The sequence below is a fragment of the Notamacropus eugenii genome, chromosome 1, assembly GCF_028372415.1.
Source record: "Notamacropus eugenii isolate mMacEug1 chromosome 1, mMacEug1.pri_v2, whole genome shotgun sequence".
Lineage (NCBI taxonomy): Eukaryota > Metazoa > Chordata > Mammalia > Diprotodontia > Macropodidae > Notamacropus > Notamacropus eugenii.
The window spans coordinates 658,043,130-658,061,196 of NC_092872.1; the positions used below are offsets into that span (position 1 = coordinate 658,043,130).

The 18,067-nt window shown below is 38.8% G+C and overlaps 1 protein-coding gene across 23 annotated transcripts in view; it reads left to right on the forward strand.

The window, feature by feature from the left end:
* NRXN1 (neurexin 1) overlaps window positions 1-18,067 on the forward strand; it is a 1,424,087-nt gene that overhangs the window by 1,326,853 nt on the left and 79,167 nt on the right. For 2 of the 23 annotated variants that reach the window (XM_072635607.1, XM_072635608.1), the window contains exon 1: window positions 2,199-2,563. The exons of the other annotated variants lie outside the window; for them this stretch is intronic. In XM_072635607.1, coding sequence (XP_072491708.1) covers window positions 2,531-2,563 — 33 coding nt within the window. In that variant the 5' untranslated portion in view covers window positions 2,199-2,530. Of the gene's footprint in view, window positions 1-2,198; window positions 2,564-18,067 lie in introns of those variants that run through there. 23 annotated transcript variants of the gene reach the window in all.

Sequence of the window (18,067 nt, forward strand, 5' to 3'; positions counted from 1 at the left end):
ACCAAAGGGATCATTTTTGCATAATTTCAAAATGTGAACTCAAGTCAATTTGAACAAGTCTGGATAAACATTTTTAAGGTGTGGTGTAAAAGGAACTTTTTTTTTTTTTTTGGTATGTGTTTAATTAGACAGTTAGGAAGGTCCCTTGAAATTCCACGATTAATCACAAAATGTTTTTTTAGGCCCATTCTATGTACAAGGCACTGAGTTTTGCTAGGGCCTGGGCCTTAGCACCTCTAATGCAATGTCTTCTCTGCTTGGACCATCATCTCCTCACCACAACCTTGGACTCCTATCCTCCCTGCCCCCACAGGTCCTCAGGTTCTGATGGGGTGGGTTTTCACTATCTTGCTAGGATCCTGTCCTCTATTCTACTTCCTGGCCATCTCAACACCATATAGTTTCATGTACCACCACCCTTCCCTATCCCCCCCTTTCCAGGTCCTCTTTCTGTATTGTTTTCACCCATTAGTCTGTAAGCTCCTTGAGGACAGGGACTGTAACACCAGTCCTTAACATAGTGTCTGAAAACAATAAATGTCTGTCTGTCTATTCTACAAGCTAGGCAAGGACACACACTCACATAAAAGATATGAGTTGTTTTTAAGGAGCCAGTAATTTTACTGAGGAAAATACAACAGATAAGTAAGTGCAGTAGAATTTGAGAAGAGAGAGCACACATATACCTAGGGGAATCAGGAAAGATTGGAATAGGAGATGGTATCAGGGATGAGTCCTAAAGGAATATGGAGTGTTTGTGTCATCATGCATATTCTTAAATAATACAACTACTATGTTGTGGAAGGCTGCAACATTTTTACATAAAAAAGGGGCCCTCATACAATCAAAGTGAAGAGCCACTCTCCTGAAGGCTACATAGTCTGTTAGGGGAAACTGCTGCCAGGAAGTGGTGGTGCCTTGATAGTGGTCTGGTGTATCCTGGTCCTGATTTCCTATAACATGTCACTCAACAAGTATTTGTGTGAATTATTATAGATTACACTTCCCTATCTTGTCCTCTCTCCTCTCCTCCCTTCCTCCCATGTATAACAACTTGTAAAGTGATTGAAAGGGAACTCTGGTTTAGGATTTTTTAAAATAATAATAATTGCCAAGATAATGTGAGCTTCAGAATTTCAAACCACTCTTCCAAAGCTTCCTGGCAATTTACCTGTGACAGGATACCAACTTACCTTTGTTCTCTGATTCATTACTCTAAATAGATTTGAGTGAGTGAAAGGCCTCCTTGAAAGAGAAGATTGAGGCTGGGTTCTATTAACTCTTGAAGTTTCAGACTCTCACTCAAATTAGGTAAAACATAAAATGATAAAGGGCAGGGACTGCAAGGTCTTGCAGATACATTTTTCAGAGATGAATCTTCTTTTTTTGCAGACTTTAGAGTGGCATTTTCCCACCATTAGCTAATGCTACTGGTATGGCTACTTGTAACCTTCTTTGCCAGAAGGGATGAAGGGATGCCTTACCTTAAACAACTGTGCCTTGTAGCAGTTGTTACAGTTTGATCAATGAAAGCAGATGTGCATTGGGATAGGTTTGCATATGGTATCCCAGATGTGCAACCTCTGTTTATGAAAGAATTATTGTAACTTTCACGATAAAGACAGCAGATAAATATATGTTGCGATCACAGGATAACCTATCTAGCCACCAGATTTTGGAAGAAAAGACCAGGCATATTTTATTTGCTTATATTTTTAATCCGTTTGTAAAATAGCAGATTTTATTAAGGCTTTATTTTTTTTTAAGGAACAACTCTAATTGGCCAAAGACCATAATAATGTATTTCTTAATACTGCCTAATTACCTTTACATGATCATCCCATAAAAATGCTCATTATAAACGTGGCATACAAAAAATGTCATTCGTTAACTTGGAAATAAAATTACAACGACAATTAAAGGCTTGGAGGGGGTTCCGTTAAGAGGGCTTGCATGCTAATGGCAGAGTTCAAGGTGGCTCATTGAAGAGTAGACCCAAACACGGCGTCAACCGCAGAGCTGAAAAGGCTGGGATGCTGAAAATCCGCCTCCCGCTGGCACGCGTCAAGCTGAACCGGAGTCAAGTGGAGGGTTTTTTTTAAACTCGTAAATGGGGTGGGGCATGGGAGAGGGGCGTGGCATGGGCGGGGCCGAGGGGAGGGTGGGGCCGCGGGCACGCGCGAGGGGGAGGTGGCACGCGCGAGGGGGAGGTGGCCCCCGGTGCCTTCCCCGGCCCTCCTCTTCTGCAGAAGCACCGCAGCAGCGTCCCTTTCCCTGCAGCAGCGCGGCCGTCATTGGCTCCTGGGCGACACGTGACAGTTGGAGCCTTTTCTGTGTCTTTTCTCGCCCATTTGTGTGCAGGGCACTGATAGGCCAGGCTGATGCGCAGGCAATCTATCATCCTGATCTCCCACTGAGTCAGGGAGCTCTCCTGTCACCAGTATTGATTTCAGAGGATGGACTAAATTTCCTAGGATTTCCATTAAGAATTAAGAAAAAAGCTCTAAGCACGCAGGGTAGCCAGACAGACATGGATATGAGATGGCACTGTGAAACCTCGCAGGTAGCTTCTTCTGTCGCAGCCGATCCCGAGCCCAGGCTTAGCGCTGCAGCATGCAGGGTTTAAATGCCATGAGTCTAACAGCAAAAGTACTGATAGCGACCAAAGCCAGTGACTGAAGCGCATTTTTAAATATCAGACTCTTCTCTCCTTGGAGATTGCATGGCGTTAAGATCAAGATCTAATTTGTGCACGCTCTATGCGAAATCTAGAAAAGCTTTGGAAAATAAATTTTTTTCAAAGAAAACTAGCTCTTTAAACCCTGGGCATGATTGCTTATGTTTTTCATTTGCTGCTTTTGCGAGCATCAGAGCTTCTTCAGCATGCTTATGGCACAGCAACGAGATTTTCTATCTGTTTCTATATTGTACATATGGGTGTATATACGTATATGTGTGTTAAGTTGACCCAAGTGAAAGCATGAATAAAGGCTGCTTCCAGTACTTGCCTGGCTGCTCTATTGTAATGGCATAGTGATGTTTTTGTTTGGGGATGCTTAGATCCTGACCATGCATGCTTTTATGGCACAGTGGGGTTTTTCTCTGCGAATGTGTAGAGCGGGGATGTCTGTGAGTTAAATGCATGTGTGGTGGAACAGAAAATGTCTTGAGTGAATGACAACATTTGACTAACAAATGAAATTATTTCATGTTTGTTGAATTCTTAGCACTAATTCTGATCACTGGGTGGGGGAGGAGAAAGTAATCTACATGTTTGTAGGGATGGAAGTGTTTGTGTTATTGGGTTTTTTTTTTTAAAAGAAATATGTTTACTTGTTTATTTCAGATCTGTAAAGCAAGATTTGATTTTTTTAAACCTCCCAAGAAAGGAATTTTAAAAATCCTCCATTTTAGCCTATGAGAGAGTACTTGTTTTTAAAACAGCTGTATGTGTATGAGAGAAAAAAATGTAAGCATGTTTGTTTATGTGTGTATGAGTTGTTGTGTTAACGTTTGATAATCTCCTTTCTGGTCCTTATTCTTGTTTCTAAGACCAAAATGGCTTGGCATTTTAACATTTGCATGGCCCTTGGGAGTTAGAGCTGGCAGAAGCCAGGAGTATAACCAGATGGGACAGGCATGCACTGACAAAGAGGGGAGAGAGAGAGAGAGAGAGAGAGAGAGAGAGAGAGAGAGAGAGAGAGAGAGAGAGAGAGAGAGAAACAATAGGTGGGGGAGGAGCAGATGGATGGGTTGAGGAGGGGAGGAAGGAAAGGATGGGGGCTTCATAGAAAAGATAGCTGTAACCTCAGGTCTAAGAAAAAAAGCTAGATATACCCTTTCCTTGGATTAGAAGACAGATTGCAAAGGCTATTGTGACAACCTGTTTTCTTTTAAATTAGTTAGCATAGGTAATTGGAATTTAGGAGGGAAAATTCTTTGAATTCGACTTGCTTTGCCAATTTGTGAACAATACCTAGCAAGATGCTTTTTTCATGGTGTCAGGTTTGTGAAAGGTTATGTGTGGAATAGAATTTAAAGCTACATTAATTTTTGAGACACTGAGATCTAAATATGGATGACAGTTAACAGTGGTTCTGTTTCCAGCATTTATGAATCCAAATATCAAAACTCAGTTGTTTTTGTCATACCTGGTTGATAGCTTAAAAAAATGTAAGGTTTCCTAACCTTTTTCCCTTGCATGTTTTTATTGTCTAAAATGGTATATTGTCCTGTGAGTCTGCTATTCATCTTTCACTACTGACTTTTAGTACAGGTTCATTTCTAGAATAGTATTGTCTAGTGTTCCTTTCCCTTAGCTTTTTTTTTTTTTGAGTGGGGCATGGCTGTTGACCCTGGCTTAGGTCCAGCCCAAAGCCCTCAGTGAAATGAATTTCTCAGCAGCTTCCATCAACAATCCTGCACATCACCCAAGCAGCCACAGAACTGAACACATCTGACAGCTTTTGCCTTGAAAGGGCTTAAGGGCTGAGCCAGCATGAAAATCAGTTTGTTTCTTAACACCCTAATATTAATAATCCTTCCAGGTCAACACAGAAGTAGTTGTCAGGGGTTTCAGCTTTTTCCAAGTGAAACCAAGATTGTAGAGACACAGCAGTTATGGTCTACAAGTGTCACTAAACTTGGTTAAAAATATTGAAAAATCAAGCAAATCAGACATTCAGAATCCCATCCAAATGTAACCTTGAGAAATACAGTTTTTAGCCTAGTGATTCACCCACCAGGAACTTGCTGGTGGAATTTAGCTGGTCTTTATTTGGTTTTACACAACAAATGCTTTTTTTAGTTATATACAACAAAATTCTTTTCAATGAGTGCTTTTAACCCATCCAGCCTCCCATACTTTTGTGCTTGATGGACTTTTCTAACTTTCAGTTTATCAGAATGTAGTCTTAGAAAGTGAATGCCAATATTTTTGGAACTTTTGGGAGTGGAGTCAATGCCAAAGTTAAACAATTTACCCAAAACATTTCTGGTTGCTTCCATGTCTGTCTGTAATCCATCCATCCTTCCTTCCTTCCTTCCTTCCTTCCTTCCTTCCTTCCTTCCTTCCTTCCTTCCTTCCTTCCTTCCTTCCTTCCTTCCTTCCTTCCTTCCTTCCCACCCATTTCACTTGGCTAATCATCTGAACTGCCTAATGAGGTGAGATTCCTTTGGGGATCCTGTGAAAAAAGTCTCCCGAAATTCCAAGGAGAAACAGAGCCTGCAGGCAGTATGTTGGAAAGTCATTTGTGTTTTGGGAGTTTGTGTAATGCTGATGAAGCATAATAGCAGGACATCCTTTCCTTTTTTCTTTTTTCATTGACTCTGCACAATTGAGGTATGCTGAGAGGTTGATAGTCAGATGATGTTTAGACTCAAAACAGAAAGGATTTGAGGGAGAGAGTTGAGAATTGCTTAGATAGCTTCTAGTTTTCAGTGTATGGCATTTGAACTCAAATGCTGTGAAAATATTATATCGTCATTAACTAGAGAAATACTCATACATTAGTAAAATAATTAATTATATTACATTACATATTAATGGCATGTTAGGTGGTTATGATGAAATGTCACTGTCTATGTGTACTGCATATAAAATTTTTGAAATGAGGTTGTCCCATAGAATCTGGGTGCATTTACTTACTGAAAGTACTATTAATTAACAACATGATGAATAGAGTAAACAGAACAGTAATTGGTGGGAAATTCCCTGCTAGCTTACATTGTTTTATCTTTAGCATTTGCCTACCACTTCTCAGGGAGAAAGTTCTTTTGGAGTTGGACTACAATGATTTTAAATGATCCTGGACAAAGCTTTCATCCTTTCCTTTTGGACATTCTTTCTCCCATTTTCCAGTCCTCCCCTTCTAATTTAAAAATGCACACTTTACCAAAATGAAAAGATGCATTGCTTCACTTTCCCTCCAGATTGTCTCAAGTGTCCCTTTCCTTCTTTCTTCATTGTTTATAGACTCTGACGACTGGTACAGTAGGAATGTCCTTGGCTATTAGACTTCAGTTTCCTCATCTGTAAAATGAAGAGTTTAGTCAAGTGATCTTCTAAAATTCCTTCCAGGTCTAAATCGTTGAGTCAGTTTCATTAGAATATATTGCTACTTGAGTTTGCTTTGTATCTATTGTATTTAGTTTTTTTGGTTTCCTCTCAAGGATTGGTAATGTTGACCATAAATATGTTGATTTGACTTTTTTCCCATGTTAGATATACTTGTTGGTTGATATATAAATCTTTTCCTGTCTTTTCCTGTTAAGTTGATGACAGAGTGTGTGATTTAGGTGTTTCTCTGGGCAATATCATCTCAATGTCTAGCATATTTAGGTGTGAGTCCATGGACTTTATCAGACTTGTGGATGTCTCCTCAATATTCAAGGCAGTAAGAGGTCTGAAATGCATAAACGACTAATCTTCCTTCCTTCCTTTTTCTTTTGTCTATGCATTTTTCTTTCAAAAAAGTATCCAGTTACCATTGACCAATTTACTAACTGGTCAAATTATTGCTTTTACTTGAAGAGACTGACTAGATGTGATTCAAAACTTCTTCAGATATATGTATTAATGTTTAAGAATGTAGCTAGAGATTGGTAGGGATTTTTTTTCAGCCTGTTAAATTAGTTTTAAGTAACTCTTGTGGTAAACAATTAAGTTGATCTTTAAAAAAAAGAATTTAAAGAAATGTTATTTTAGTTCTGTAACTTTCCCCCATAGAGTTCATATTGTAATGCTTTATATTTTATCAAGACCTCATTTTTTTGTCACTGAGATTCCTAAAAAAAAAAAAAAAGATGAGATTCACACAAATGACTTTTTAGCAAAGATCAAAATCCAGTTCCTAAAATAAATTACTTCTGAAGACTATAAGCCCTCTCCTTGGTTCATTCTGCTTTTTTGTTAATTCCTTTATAGGTTTTATGGGGTGCTTTAATCGTGGCTATAAGCTTACTTAGGCTTTTTTTGAAAAAAAAAGATAAAAATAAGTTCACAAGTGAGATTTACTGGTAAATTCATGGACAAGATTGAGACTTCAATAGTATGGATATCTACCTTTACCCAATCATCATCTTCAATTCTCTCAAAACTGAAAAGACTACCAGGGTGTAGTTATAGGCAGGCAATACCTCAATACTCAAAGATTTCAGCAGGGTGGGTGCTCCCTGTAGTTCACAACCCCTCCCACCTTGCAGAGAGTCTTCATGAAGAGCTTCTGTTGCCAAAAAAACTAATCACCTGCTGGCTAACCTTCTGCTGCAGCTGAGTCATAGGTGTGAAGAGCCTTTTCTGGCTGTCCCTTATGACCAACATAAGCAGCTGAAAGTGAACATTTTTTTTTTTCCAAATACCTATTGTGTTGATTACATGACGCACATTGTTTTGGTGTCATTAACAATTACCTTCATTGTGCTAGTAATCTTTGTACACACACCTTATTTTTAAACTATTTTCATTTTGCAAATAAATTTCTTCTGTGGTTATGTTTCATATACATCCCTCCTCCCCTCCAAAAAATACACCATTTCCTCTTCACACCTATGACTCAGCTGCAGCAGGTTAGCCAGACCAATTAAAAATAGCCTTAAATTAATCCTTGCTTTCAGTTAATCTATGCATTTCCTTTGAGAAATCCACCTTGTATTATTCAGCTAACTAACACAGTACCTTTTGCAAAGGCCCTGAATGAAGGATGCTTAATAAATACTTGTTGATGAGCACCATGTTGGACACAGTCATTTTGCTGTGAGAGATAGAAGGAAGTATAACACACAGCCTACTACCAGAAAACATTCTACAATATTGACACCCTTGGAATAATTAAACCATAGTCACAAGTGAAACTATGAAATACAATATAAATCTCATTAAAATTTTAAGTGCCTTCTGTATGGCCATCAATATGAATTCAAACTTGTTCTTTAGGGTTTAGACAAGGGAAAGATGAGAAGAAGTACACATCACAGAATTTAGAACTGATAGTGACTTTATAGATCCCCTGGTCTAGTTCTCACATTTTAAGGATGACACAATTGAGGTGTCAAGTTGTTGAAAGTTACCCAGCTAATAAATAGTGGAGTGGAGATTTTAATCTATGTCCTCTCCAAATTTATACCAATCTGCTGTTACAAGAGTATTTCCAAAGATCTCTAAAGAACTAGTTGCTTTCAACATTCATCTACATACATATTCCTATGAAAATGCAACTAAAAAAACTCTATGTGTGTGCATGTGTGCATGCATGCATGTGTGTGTATATGTGTGTGCGTACGTGTGTGTGTGTGTGTGTGGTATAATAGGTAAGTGTACTGGACTTGGAGTCATTTCAAATTCTATGCTAAAGTCCTGCTCCAGATACTACTTACTGTGTAAACCTAGGGAAGTCACTTAACCCTTCGATCTCAGTTTCCTCATCTTTAAAAGGATCATAGCTCCTATTTCACAGGGTTGTTGTATAGGACAAATGAGATAACATGGAAAGTGCTTTGCAAACCCTATAGCAATATGTAAATGTTACTTGTAATTATATTTATTATTATTATATTTATCTGAAAACGTTTTCCTCCATTCTTTTAGGAACTGCCTCTTTTTTTTAAAAGACTTTTTTTTAATGTTACTTAACACACAGTAATTTGAATGGTTATACCATGGTCTTTGCCAGTTGAAATGACTTCTTTCCACTGCAAAGAAAAACATAAAACCCTATTATGCCTCTGTGACAAAGATTGGTCTTTGCCCTTCTATTGGAGAGCACCCTCTCTATAAGTGCCTAAAATAGCTAAGAAAATCCCTCCCCATTCAATTATCATTATACAGTTGGAAGCCCTCACTTTGGTCCCCAGAGAATGCCAATTACTCAGTTGAATTCTGTCTGGCCTTTGGTGAATGTAACTTAATATAAAATGCCTGTGTTTCTAGAGTGCTCCAGCTTTGACCTTTAGCAAGTACATCATTGAACAAATAAATCCTTTCAGAGAACTAATCATGAGTAAATACTTGTTTTGCTAACTCTTGCTCTTTGTGGTCTCAAAGCCTCCAGGGCATTTGTGACTGTGCACCTTTATTTTCAAAGGCTGAAACCCAAAATGAGTTAACCAAATATAACAGCTGAGCTAGGTTTCGATAGTCAATTAGCACCCAGCAACCTCAGGATAAGATGCTGGAACAGAGCTGTCAAATTTGCAATTGACTTTCTATAAACCCTTGAAGTCTAAGCCTAAGTTTTCTTATTTTCATTAGTTATTGTTAAAATATGTCTAAGGCCATCTCGCTCTGAACTCTATGATCTCTCCCAATCTCAGAAGCTAAGCTGGGATGGGCCTTGGAAGGGAGACCGTACATGAATACTCCATGCTGTTGGGAGGGGAGGATGGGAAGGGGTGTCATCTAGGTGGGTAGAGTGCTAGGCCTGGGGTCAGGAAGACTCATCTTTTCGAGTTCAAATCTGGCCTCAGACACTTACTGATCATGTGACTTTGGGCAAGTCATTTAACCCTGTTTGCCTTAGTTTATTCATCAGTAAAATGAGTTAGAGAAGGAAATAGCAAGCCACTCCAATAACTTTGCCAAGAAAACCCCAAATGGGGTCACAGAGTTAGAGATGACTGAAATGACTGTACAACAACAAAATTGTTGGAATAAGTTATAAGTAGTATGCCAAATGTTGTCAAGCTCTCTATTCAACTAGACCAATATTTCATATCAAATAATCCAAATTTAACACATGAAATTCTTTCTTTTCATACTCTACCATGGAAGTTTGTGTTTATTATTGTCATTCTCTCAGCCCCTAAAGCTTCTCTCCCATTCATAGGACCTCACTGCACCTCAATTTGATTTAGAAAAAGACATCCTTAATCAAAACTAAATATGCATTTAGCTTCCTGTGAAGTGCTTTGAAAGAGAGACTGTTCTGGACTGATCCATTCCCTTCATAATACTGGCCATCTTGATGATCTTCAGGACATTCTATCTCCTCTTTCTGTTTTTGTACATCCTGGTCATGCTTGGATGCATTCATTTCTCAACTTTATTTCTTAGAATCCTGTTTCTTCAAAGTATAGTACCACCTCCTATTTGAGGCCTATCCTGATCCTCCCAGATGCTAGTGCCCCTTCCTTTATTCCTTGTATTTATTTTTGATATATGTTTTTATAATACTTACATATATAAACATTATCTCTTCTTATCAAATGTAAGCTCCTTAAGGGTAGAGATGGTTTCATGTTTGTCTTTATATCCGGAGTACCTACCTAGCACAATTTCTGGTATATAAGATGTGCTTAATGCTTATTGATTCTAGAAGAGAAGCTGGCATCTTTTCTAGTTCCATTTCTTTGTGTTGTGGAGATCAAGTTACTGCCACGATGGTATATGTAGAATGAGTGGGTGGGTGGTCTCCAACATCCCTTCTTGGTCTAATTCTGTGATCCTGGGATGCACCGAAATGGAATTCTAATGAGACCATTGAGGAAACTTGAATTCATTGACCCTTGTTGAGAGATTAGAATTACTTGCTGGATCTCCTTGGATCCAGGATAATTGCAGGACACTAAATAGTTTGTATGTACAGAATTCCAGTTTGAATGGAATGTTATTCAAATAGCAACAAGTCCTAGTCTTGTTCATGGCACATTCTTCATCCAAGAAATGACAGGATTAGACTACCTGATGAAGGCTAAGTTTCCTTCCAGTTCTAACATTCTGTGAGTCCTCATGGTGCCTTCTCGAACAGAGGGATACAGGGAATAGAAAAATAAAAAAGTGAGAAATCTGCAAAATTTAGCTTTGTTATCTGCTGCTTCTTATTATACCCCTCAGCTTGCAGAGCACCTCCCTCTCAACTGGAGCAAATCTTTATATTTTCTGTATCAAATCCTGTTCCCAAGATCTAATAAGCTCATTCATATTGTGTATAATATACTACCTCTGGGGTTACTTGCATTTTAACAGATGATAGAGGGATCAGTCACTAAGTAAGTTCAATGGGCAAGGGTCCAGTCCCAGTGCTATAGGAAGGCAACCTCTGTACCCTTGTAAGACTGACCTGCCAGAAATCTTTATAACCCTAATTGTTAGAAAGAATAACCTCAGCAGTGATATCACAGGATCATCAAATTATCAAGTTTACATTCCAGGGGGAAATTATTTTGCCACCTTATGAACAATGAAAATAAGGCACTCAATTTTGAAATTTATTTTGAAATAACATTGTTATTTCTCTCCCATCTTTTAGTTGCTGTTGTTTTAACATCTCATTTCATCTGTGTGCAGAAACTTCCTCCACCAGTGCAGATCTGCCAATGTTCCACAATTTGCAGGTGTAGAGAGTTGTCTGGGAGCACTGAGGTTAAAGGGGTGACGCCCCATCACACAGTCACTGTGTTAAGCAGGTGGAATTTTAACCTAGATCTTCCTGAATCTGGGGTAGCTCCCTTTATCCTCCATGCCATTTTGTCCATCCTTTCAATTTTTACATTAGAAAAAAAATTAGAACTTATTTTCCTCATTGATGTCATCACAACATGGCATAATGAGTCAAATTCTTCTGACTGAAAATTAGACATATTAGGACAGGCACAGAGTTTTCTCAGGCTGTTAGGTCACAATTGAATGCATTGACAATTTATTCTAGCAGTGATTTACCGTTGTATCTGATTCAACTTTCTTTTCCTTTCTTGATGGTGTATGTGTATACACACACCTGCAAAGACACACACACACACTGCCAGTTTGGGGCTGGAAGAATTAAGAGTAGTTGATAAATAATTATCTCCATGCAGTCTTTTATATATAATTTCTAATGGTTAGCAATAATAATTGCAAAAAGAGGGAAAATTAAAGGAAAAAATATAAGACCTTTCATTAGAGCTGACTGAAGCGGCTGCCCAATGGGAGAAGCAAAGTAATATAGCTCTTGGTAGTTTTATATAATCCTGTGCTCAAGATAACGAGGCAGCAGATCACTGTTTAACTGTTGTCATGCCCTGACTGCTTTTTTAGAACCCTGTGTTTTTGATATTTCACCACGTGGGTTGGTGTAGTTTGTCATCTATAATAGCTAGTGCCATTCTAAACAAAAACCTGCTGATGTAAGTAACAAAATACATATTGCCTTTAGCCTATCTGTACCCAACAATTCCCCCAGTGATGTATCAACACTTTGTGGCACTTCTGAAAGAGATGATGGAGGTAGAGATGGTGAAAAGGGTGTGGGGAAAACATATACTTGGTCTATTTGAAAGCCTACAATTTTTAAAGCTGCCTAACAGACATGCTATTTAAATTGATGTCAAACGTTCATGGATATCACAGGGAGAATTTTCTTGTTTCTTTTTGTTTTGAAGGAATCTATGCCTTAAAAAAATAGTATTACTACTATAGTTTTGCCAGCTTGCGGAAAGAGTTGTAGAGTGTTAGAAGCAAAAAGCATCTTAGAGAAGAGTGACTTCATCCCTAGCTCCTGCTTTCCCGTTTTTAAAGATCTAATTCAACAAGATATTGAGACTCCAGTGGTTTGTGACTTGTCAGATGCCACACTGCTACAACTTCAGTAATAGGATCAAAACCTGAACTCAGGTCTTTTGACTCACTGTCTGATGCCCTTTCCATTACTCTGTGCATTTTGTGTGTGGAGGCGGAGGGGGGAGGTAGAGAGATGTGTGAGAGGGGGTATATAGGATCATATCAGATCAAAGAACTTTTCAGTGTATATTTTGATTATTTCTTTTTTTTTTTTGAGTGAATATTTTTTTTAAAATTTATTTATTTATTTAACTTTTAATATTCGTTTTCACAAAATTTTGGGTTCCAAATTTTCTCCCCATTTCTCCCCTCCCCCACTCCAAAATGCCGAGCATTCTAATTGCCCCTATCACTGCTCTGCCCTCTCTTCTAACATCCTTCCCTTCTCTTGTCCCCATCTTCTCTTTTGACCTGTAGGGCCAGATAACTTTCTATACCCCATTACCTGTATTTCTTGTTTCCTAGTAGTAAGAACAATACTTGACAGTTGTTCCTAAAACTTTGACTTCCAACTTCTCTTTATCCCTCCCTCCCCACTCATTCCCTTTGGGAAGCAAGCAATTCAATATAGGCCGTATCTGTGTAGTTTTGCAAATGACTTCCATAATAGTCGTGTTGTGTAAGACTAACTATATTTCTCTCCATCCTATCCTGCCCCCCATTGCTTCTGTTCTCTCTTTGGATTCTGTCCCTCCCCAAGAGTGTTGACTTCAAATTGCTCCCTCCTCCCACTGCCCTCCCTTCCATCATCTCCCTCACTCTGCTTATCCCCTTCTCCCCCACTTTCCTGTATTGTAAGATAGGTTTTCATACCAAAATGAGTGTGCATTTTATTCCTTCCTTTAGTCGAATTGATGAGAGTAAGCTTCATGTTTTTCTCTCACCTCCCCTCTTTTTCCCCTCCACTAAAAAGTCTTTTGCTTACCTCTTTTATGAGAGATAATTTGCCCCATTCCATTTCTCTCTTTCTCCTCCCAATATATTTCTCTCTCACCACTTAATTTTATTTTTTTAAAGATATGATCTCATCCTATTCAATTCACTCTGTGCTCTGTGTGTGTGTGTGTGTGTGTGTGTGTGTGTCATCCCACCAACTACCCAGATACTGAAAAGTTTCAAGAGTTACAAATATTGTCTTTCCATGTAGGAATGTAAACAGTTCAACTTTAGTAAGTCCCTTATGACTTCTCTTTGCTGTTTACCTTTTTATGCTTCTCTTCATTCTTGTGTTTGAAAGTCAAATTTTCTTTTCAGCTCTGGTCTTTTCATCAAGAATGCTTGAAAGTCCTTGATTTCATTGAAAGACCATTTTTTCCGCTGAAGTATTTTACTCAGTTTTCCTGGGTAGGTGATTCTTGGTTTTAGTCCTAGTTCCTTTGACTTCTGGAATATCCTATTCCATGCCCTTCGATCCCTTAATGTAGAAGCTGCTAGATCTTGTGTTATCCTGATTGTATTTCCACAATACTTGAATTGTTTCTTTCTAGCTGCTTGTAATATTTTCTCCCTTGACCTGGGAACTCTGAAATTTGGCCACAATGTTCCTAGGAGTTTCTCTTTTGGGACCTCTTTCAGGAGAGGATCGGTGGATTCTTTCTATATTTATTTTGCCCTCTGACAAATATCAGGGCAGTTTTCCTTGATAATTTCATGAAACATGATGTCTAGGCTCTTTTTTTGATCATGGCTTTCAGGTAGTCCCATAATTTTTAAATTATCTCTCCTGGATCTATTTTCCAGGTCAGTTGTTTTTCCAGTGAGATATTTCACATTATCTTCCATTTTTTCATTCTTTTGGTTTTGTTTTGTGATTTCTTGGTTTCTTATAAAGTCATTAGCCTCCATCTGTTCCATTCTAATTTTTAAAGGACTATTTTCTTCAGTGAGCTTTTGGACCTCCTTTTCCATTTGGCTAATTCTGCTTTTTAAAGCATTCTTCTCCTCATTGGCTTTTTGAACCTCTTTTGCCAATTGAGTTAGTCTATTTTTAAAGGTGTTATTTTCTTCAGAATTTTTTTGGGTCTCCTTTAGCAAGGTGTTGACTTGCTTTTCATGCTTTTCTTGCATCTGTCTCATTTCTCTTCCCAGTTTTTCCTCCACCTCTCTAACTTGATTTTCAAAATCCTTTCTGAGCTCTTCCATGGTCTGGGCCCATTGAATATTTATTTTGGATATTTCGGATACAGAAACCTTGACTTTTATGTCTTTCCCTGATGGTAAGTATTGTTATTCCTCATCTGAAAGGATGGGAGGAGATATCTGTTCACCAAGAAAGTAACCTTCTACTGTCTTATCTTTTTCCCTTTTTGGGGCATTTTCCCAACCAGTTACTTGACTTTTGGGTCCTTTGTCAAGAGTAGGGTATACTCTGGGAATCTGTGAGATCTCACTTTCTCCAAGGTGGCACAATCAAGCGTGTACTGGTCTGGACACAGAGAGGGATTTTTATGCCCAGAATCTTGGCAGATACCTCTCCACAGCCACTTGGCCTCCAGTTCCCAAGTCAGCACTGGGGGCTGATTTTCAGATAAGTTGGATGGACAGGGCTGCATTCAGTGTGAGACAAAGACCAGCTTGCCCAGGGCCTCCACCCAGGGCAGAGGCAAGACTCAGCTCTTCAGTGCCCCCAGGGGTTTTTATGCTCCAACAATGGAGCTTCCATATGGGCTGCTGTGCAGGCTCTGTGGCCACTGCCTGCTGCTAGAGCTATGGGAAAGCCCTTCTCCCTTCCTTGCCTGCTGATTAAACCTTACCACTGACCTTTGGTGCCTGTGGGCCAAGGCATCTGAGGCCCTGCTACTTCAACTGGAGATTCTGCCCCCGAGGTGTCCTCCTCCCAGTGTCTCGTTGTACCTCCCTGCTTGGCCAAGGCTGGGCCGGGCCCCACACTTGGCTCTGTGACCAGTACAACCGACGTTTCCATGGGCCTTTCAGGTCATCGTGGGCTGCAAATCTCCTCCACTCTGTTGTTCTCCACTTCTGCTGCTCCAGAATTTGTTGAGAGTCCCTCTCTACAGGTATTTCATGTGCTGTGGGGAGGACCTTGCATAAAGTGTGTCTTTCTAGTCCGCCATCTTGGCTCCACCCCTATTTTGATTATTTCTGTAGTTTATTGCACTAGATATCATAGAATGTAAATTACATATCAGATGACAATATTCATTGGTAAAGGGTGTTTATCTGAAGTTCCCCTTCTCAGTGCATGTGCACTGGGCTGGGGGAAAGAATTGTGTCATATACCTTATGGATCCCAGCATGGAGTCAGGAGAATGGATTCTAAACTCGCCTCTGATACTCACCAGCTATATCACCATGGGCAAAGTCACTTAACTTCTCTTTCCTTCAAGCAGTCTCTAAGTATAAGTCATAGACAGTTTGTCAGCTGCATGGGTGGAGAGAGTTCTCACACCAAGGAAATCATAGATCCTTGGCATATTTTGATACATACTCTGTCAATTCCAGAAAATTTAAGAAATTAACCAAATGAGTGATTTATACTTTTTCATTAGTATATCCAATTATTCAACAAATAATTTTTGCATAACACACACCTGTGCTAGCTCTGTTTTGGGAGGCAAAAAGTATGAGATAAGGTCTCTCTTTTCAAGGAAGTTATAACCTAATCCAGGAAATAGAATATAGATAAATGCATAAACAGTTAATACCAACCAAATATGATAGTAAATACCAGGAGAATTTAGAAAAAAGAGGAAGAAGGATCCTCTTTTACTGAAATAGTCATTTTAGTGCATTTAGTTGATTGATTCAATGAAAAATCCAATTATATGGTGGACTGAACTCTTGAAGCAGATTATTTTGTCAAAATATGTATCTACAAAAAGATTTGTATTAGACAAAATGTATCCAAATTCAACTTGGAACTTTTAAAATGGCTTCTAAGGGAAGCTTTAGGCTATTGTTGAAGTTTGGCAAAATATTATGCAACCACCAGTGATTTAACTTGACTATTCAACAGATAGTTCATTCATTCACTTCGGGTCACCAAGCATTTGTGAAGCACCTACTATGTACTATATGATATACTATGTGCTAGAGATATAAAAGCAAAAATGAAAAAAAATCCTGCCTCAAGTAACTTGTAATTGTATATATAATAAGATACAATGTATCAATAGATAAGTAATTCTAAGATCATTTGATGAGAGAGAAAACCCAGAATCTTGAAGGCGATGAGCATAAATGAGGTAGGGCTCTTGAGGCTGTGCCCTTTAAAGGAAGCTATGAGTTCTAACAGGAGGAGTGAGGAAAGAGTGCATTCCAGGCATATTCCAGCAATGTTCAAACGCTATGGTGGAAGGACATGAAATGCTGAGTTTGGGGACTAGCATGTGGTCCAGTTTTGTAGGAAGTTGGCTTACATGAAGAGGAATAAACAAATAATTCTGATTAGGTTGACTGGAGCCAGACTGCTTAGTGCTCTGAATACCAACAGGGTATTTTCTATTGTACCCTAGAACTGCTGGAACTCTGTGATCTATGAAGTGACATGGGACCTTTGTTTTAGGGAGATTGTTCTGGCAGTTGTGTTGGAAATTGGTTAAAGCAAGAGTTAGACTGAGGGCCAGGGACCTACATTTCAGGGGGCGCTATGAAGTTGGATAGGGAAAAATAAAATTTTATTTTTACTAATCTGTTACTGAATTTTAGCATTTCTTCAATTTTTTTAAAAGTATTATTCTGAGGAGGGGTCTGTAGGTTTCACCAGATTGCTGAAGGTGTCTGTAACAACAACAAAAAGTTAAGAAATCCCGTATTAGACCAAGAGACTAGAAGCGGGTTGGGGCTGAGGAGTATAGACAGGAAGTGATAAAGTCTTGACTTAAAGAAGTTGTCATATATGTGAAGAGAAGAGATATGACAGATGTGACAGAGGTAGAAATCAATAAGATGTGACAATTGATTGGAGAGAGGGAGAGATGAATCATAGATGACACTAGATGGTGAATCTTGGTGACTGGGATGGTGATGGTACCCCCCACCAAAAATGGAAAAGTTTGGAGGAAAGGTAGGGTAAGGATAAGGATTATAAATTCCATTTTTTAGATCTTTTTGAGCTTGAAATTCCTATGAACTATCCTCATGGGAAAAGCCAATACACAGTTGATAAAGGAATATAATTTAGGGAAAAATTAGGGGCTGGAGATACAAATTGGAGAGTCATTTGAACAGAGGAATAATTGAACCTACCAGATCTCTGAGAGAAGTTTAGGGAGAAAACAGAATCCAAGACTGATCCTTAGGGGAATGGCTATGGTTAAGACAGTCAGTCACTCAACAAGCATTTATTAAACACCTACTTCCCTGTGAGCTCCTTGAGAGCAGGGTCTGTTTTTCTACCCTCCTTTCTGTGTATCCCCAGCACTTAGTACAGTTTCTCACACATAGTGGATGCTTAATAAATGTTAATTGCCGGAATAGTTACTATATGTCAAGCACTGCACTGAGTGCTGGGAATATAAAGAAAAGTCTTTTAAAAATTGCAAAATGAAAAAAAATGAAGAAAAACCCAACATC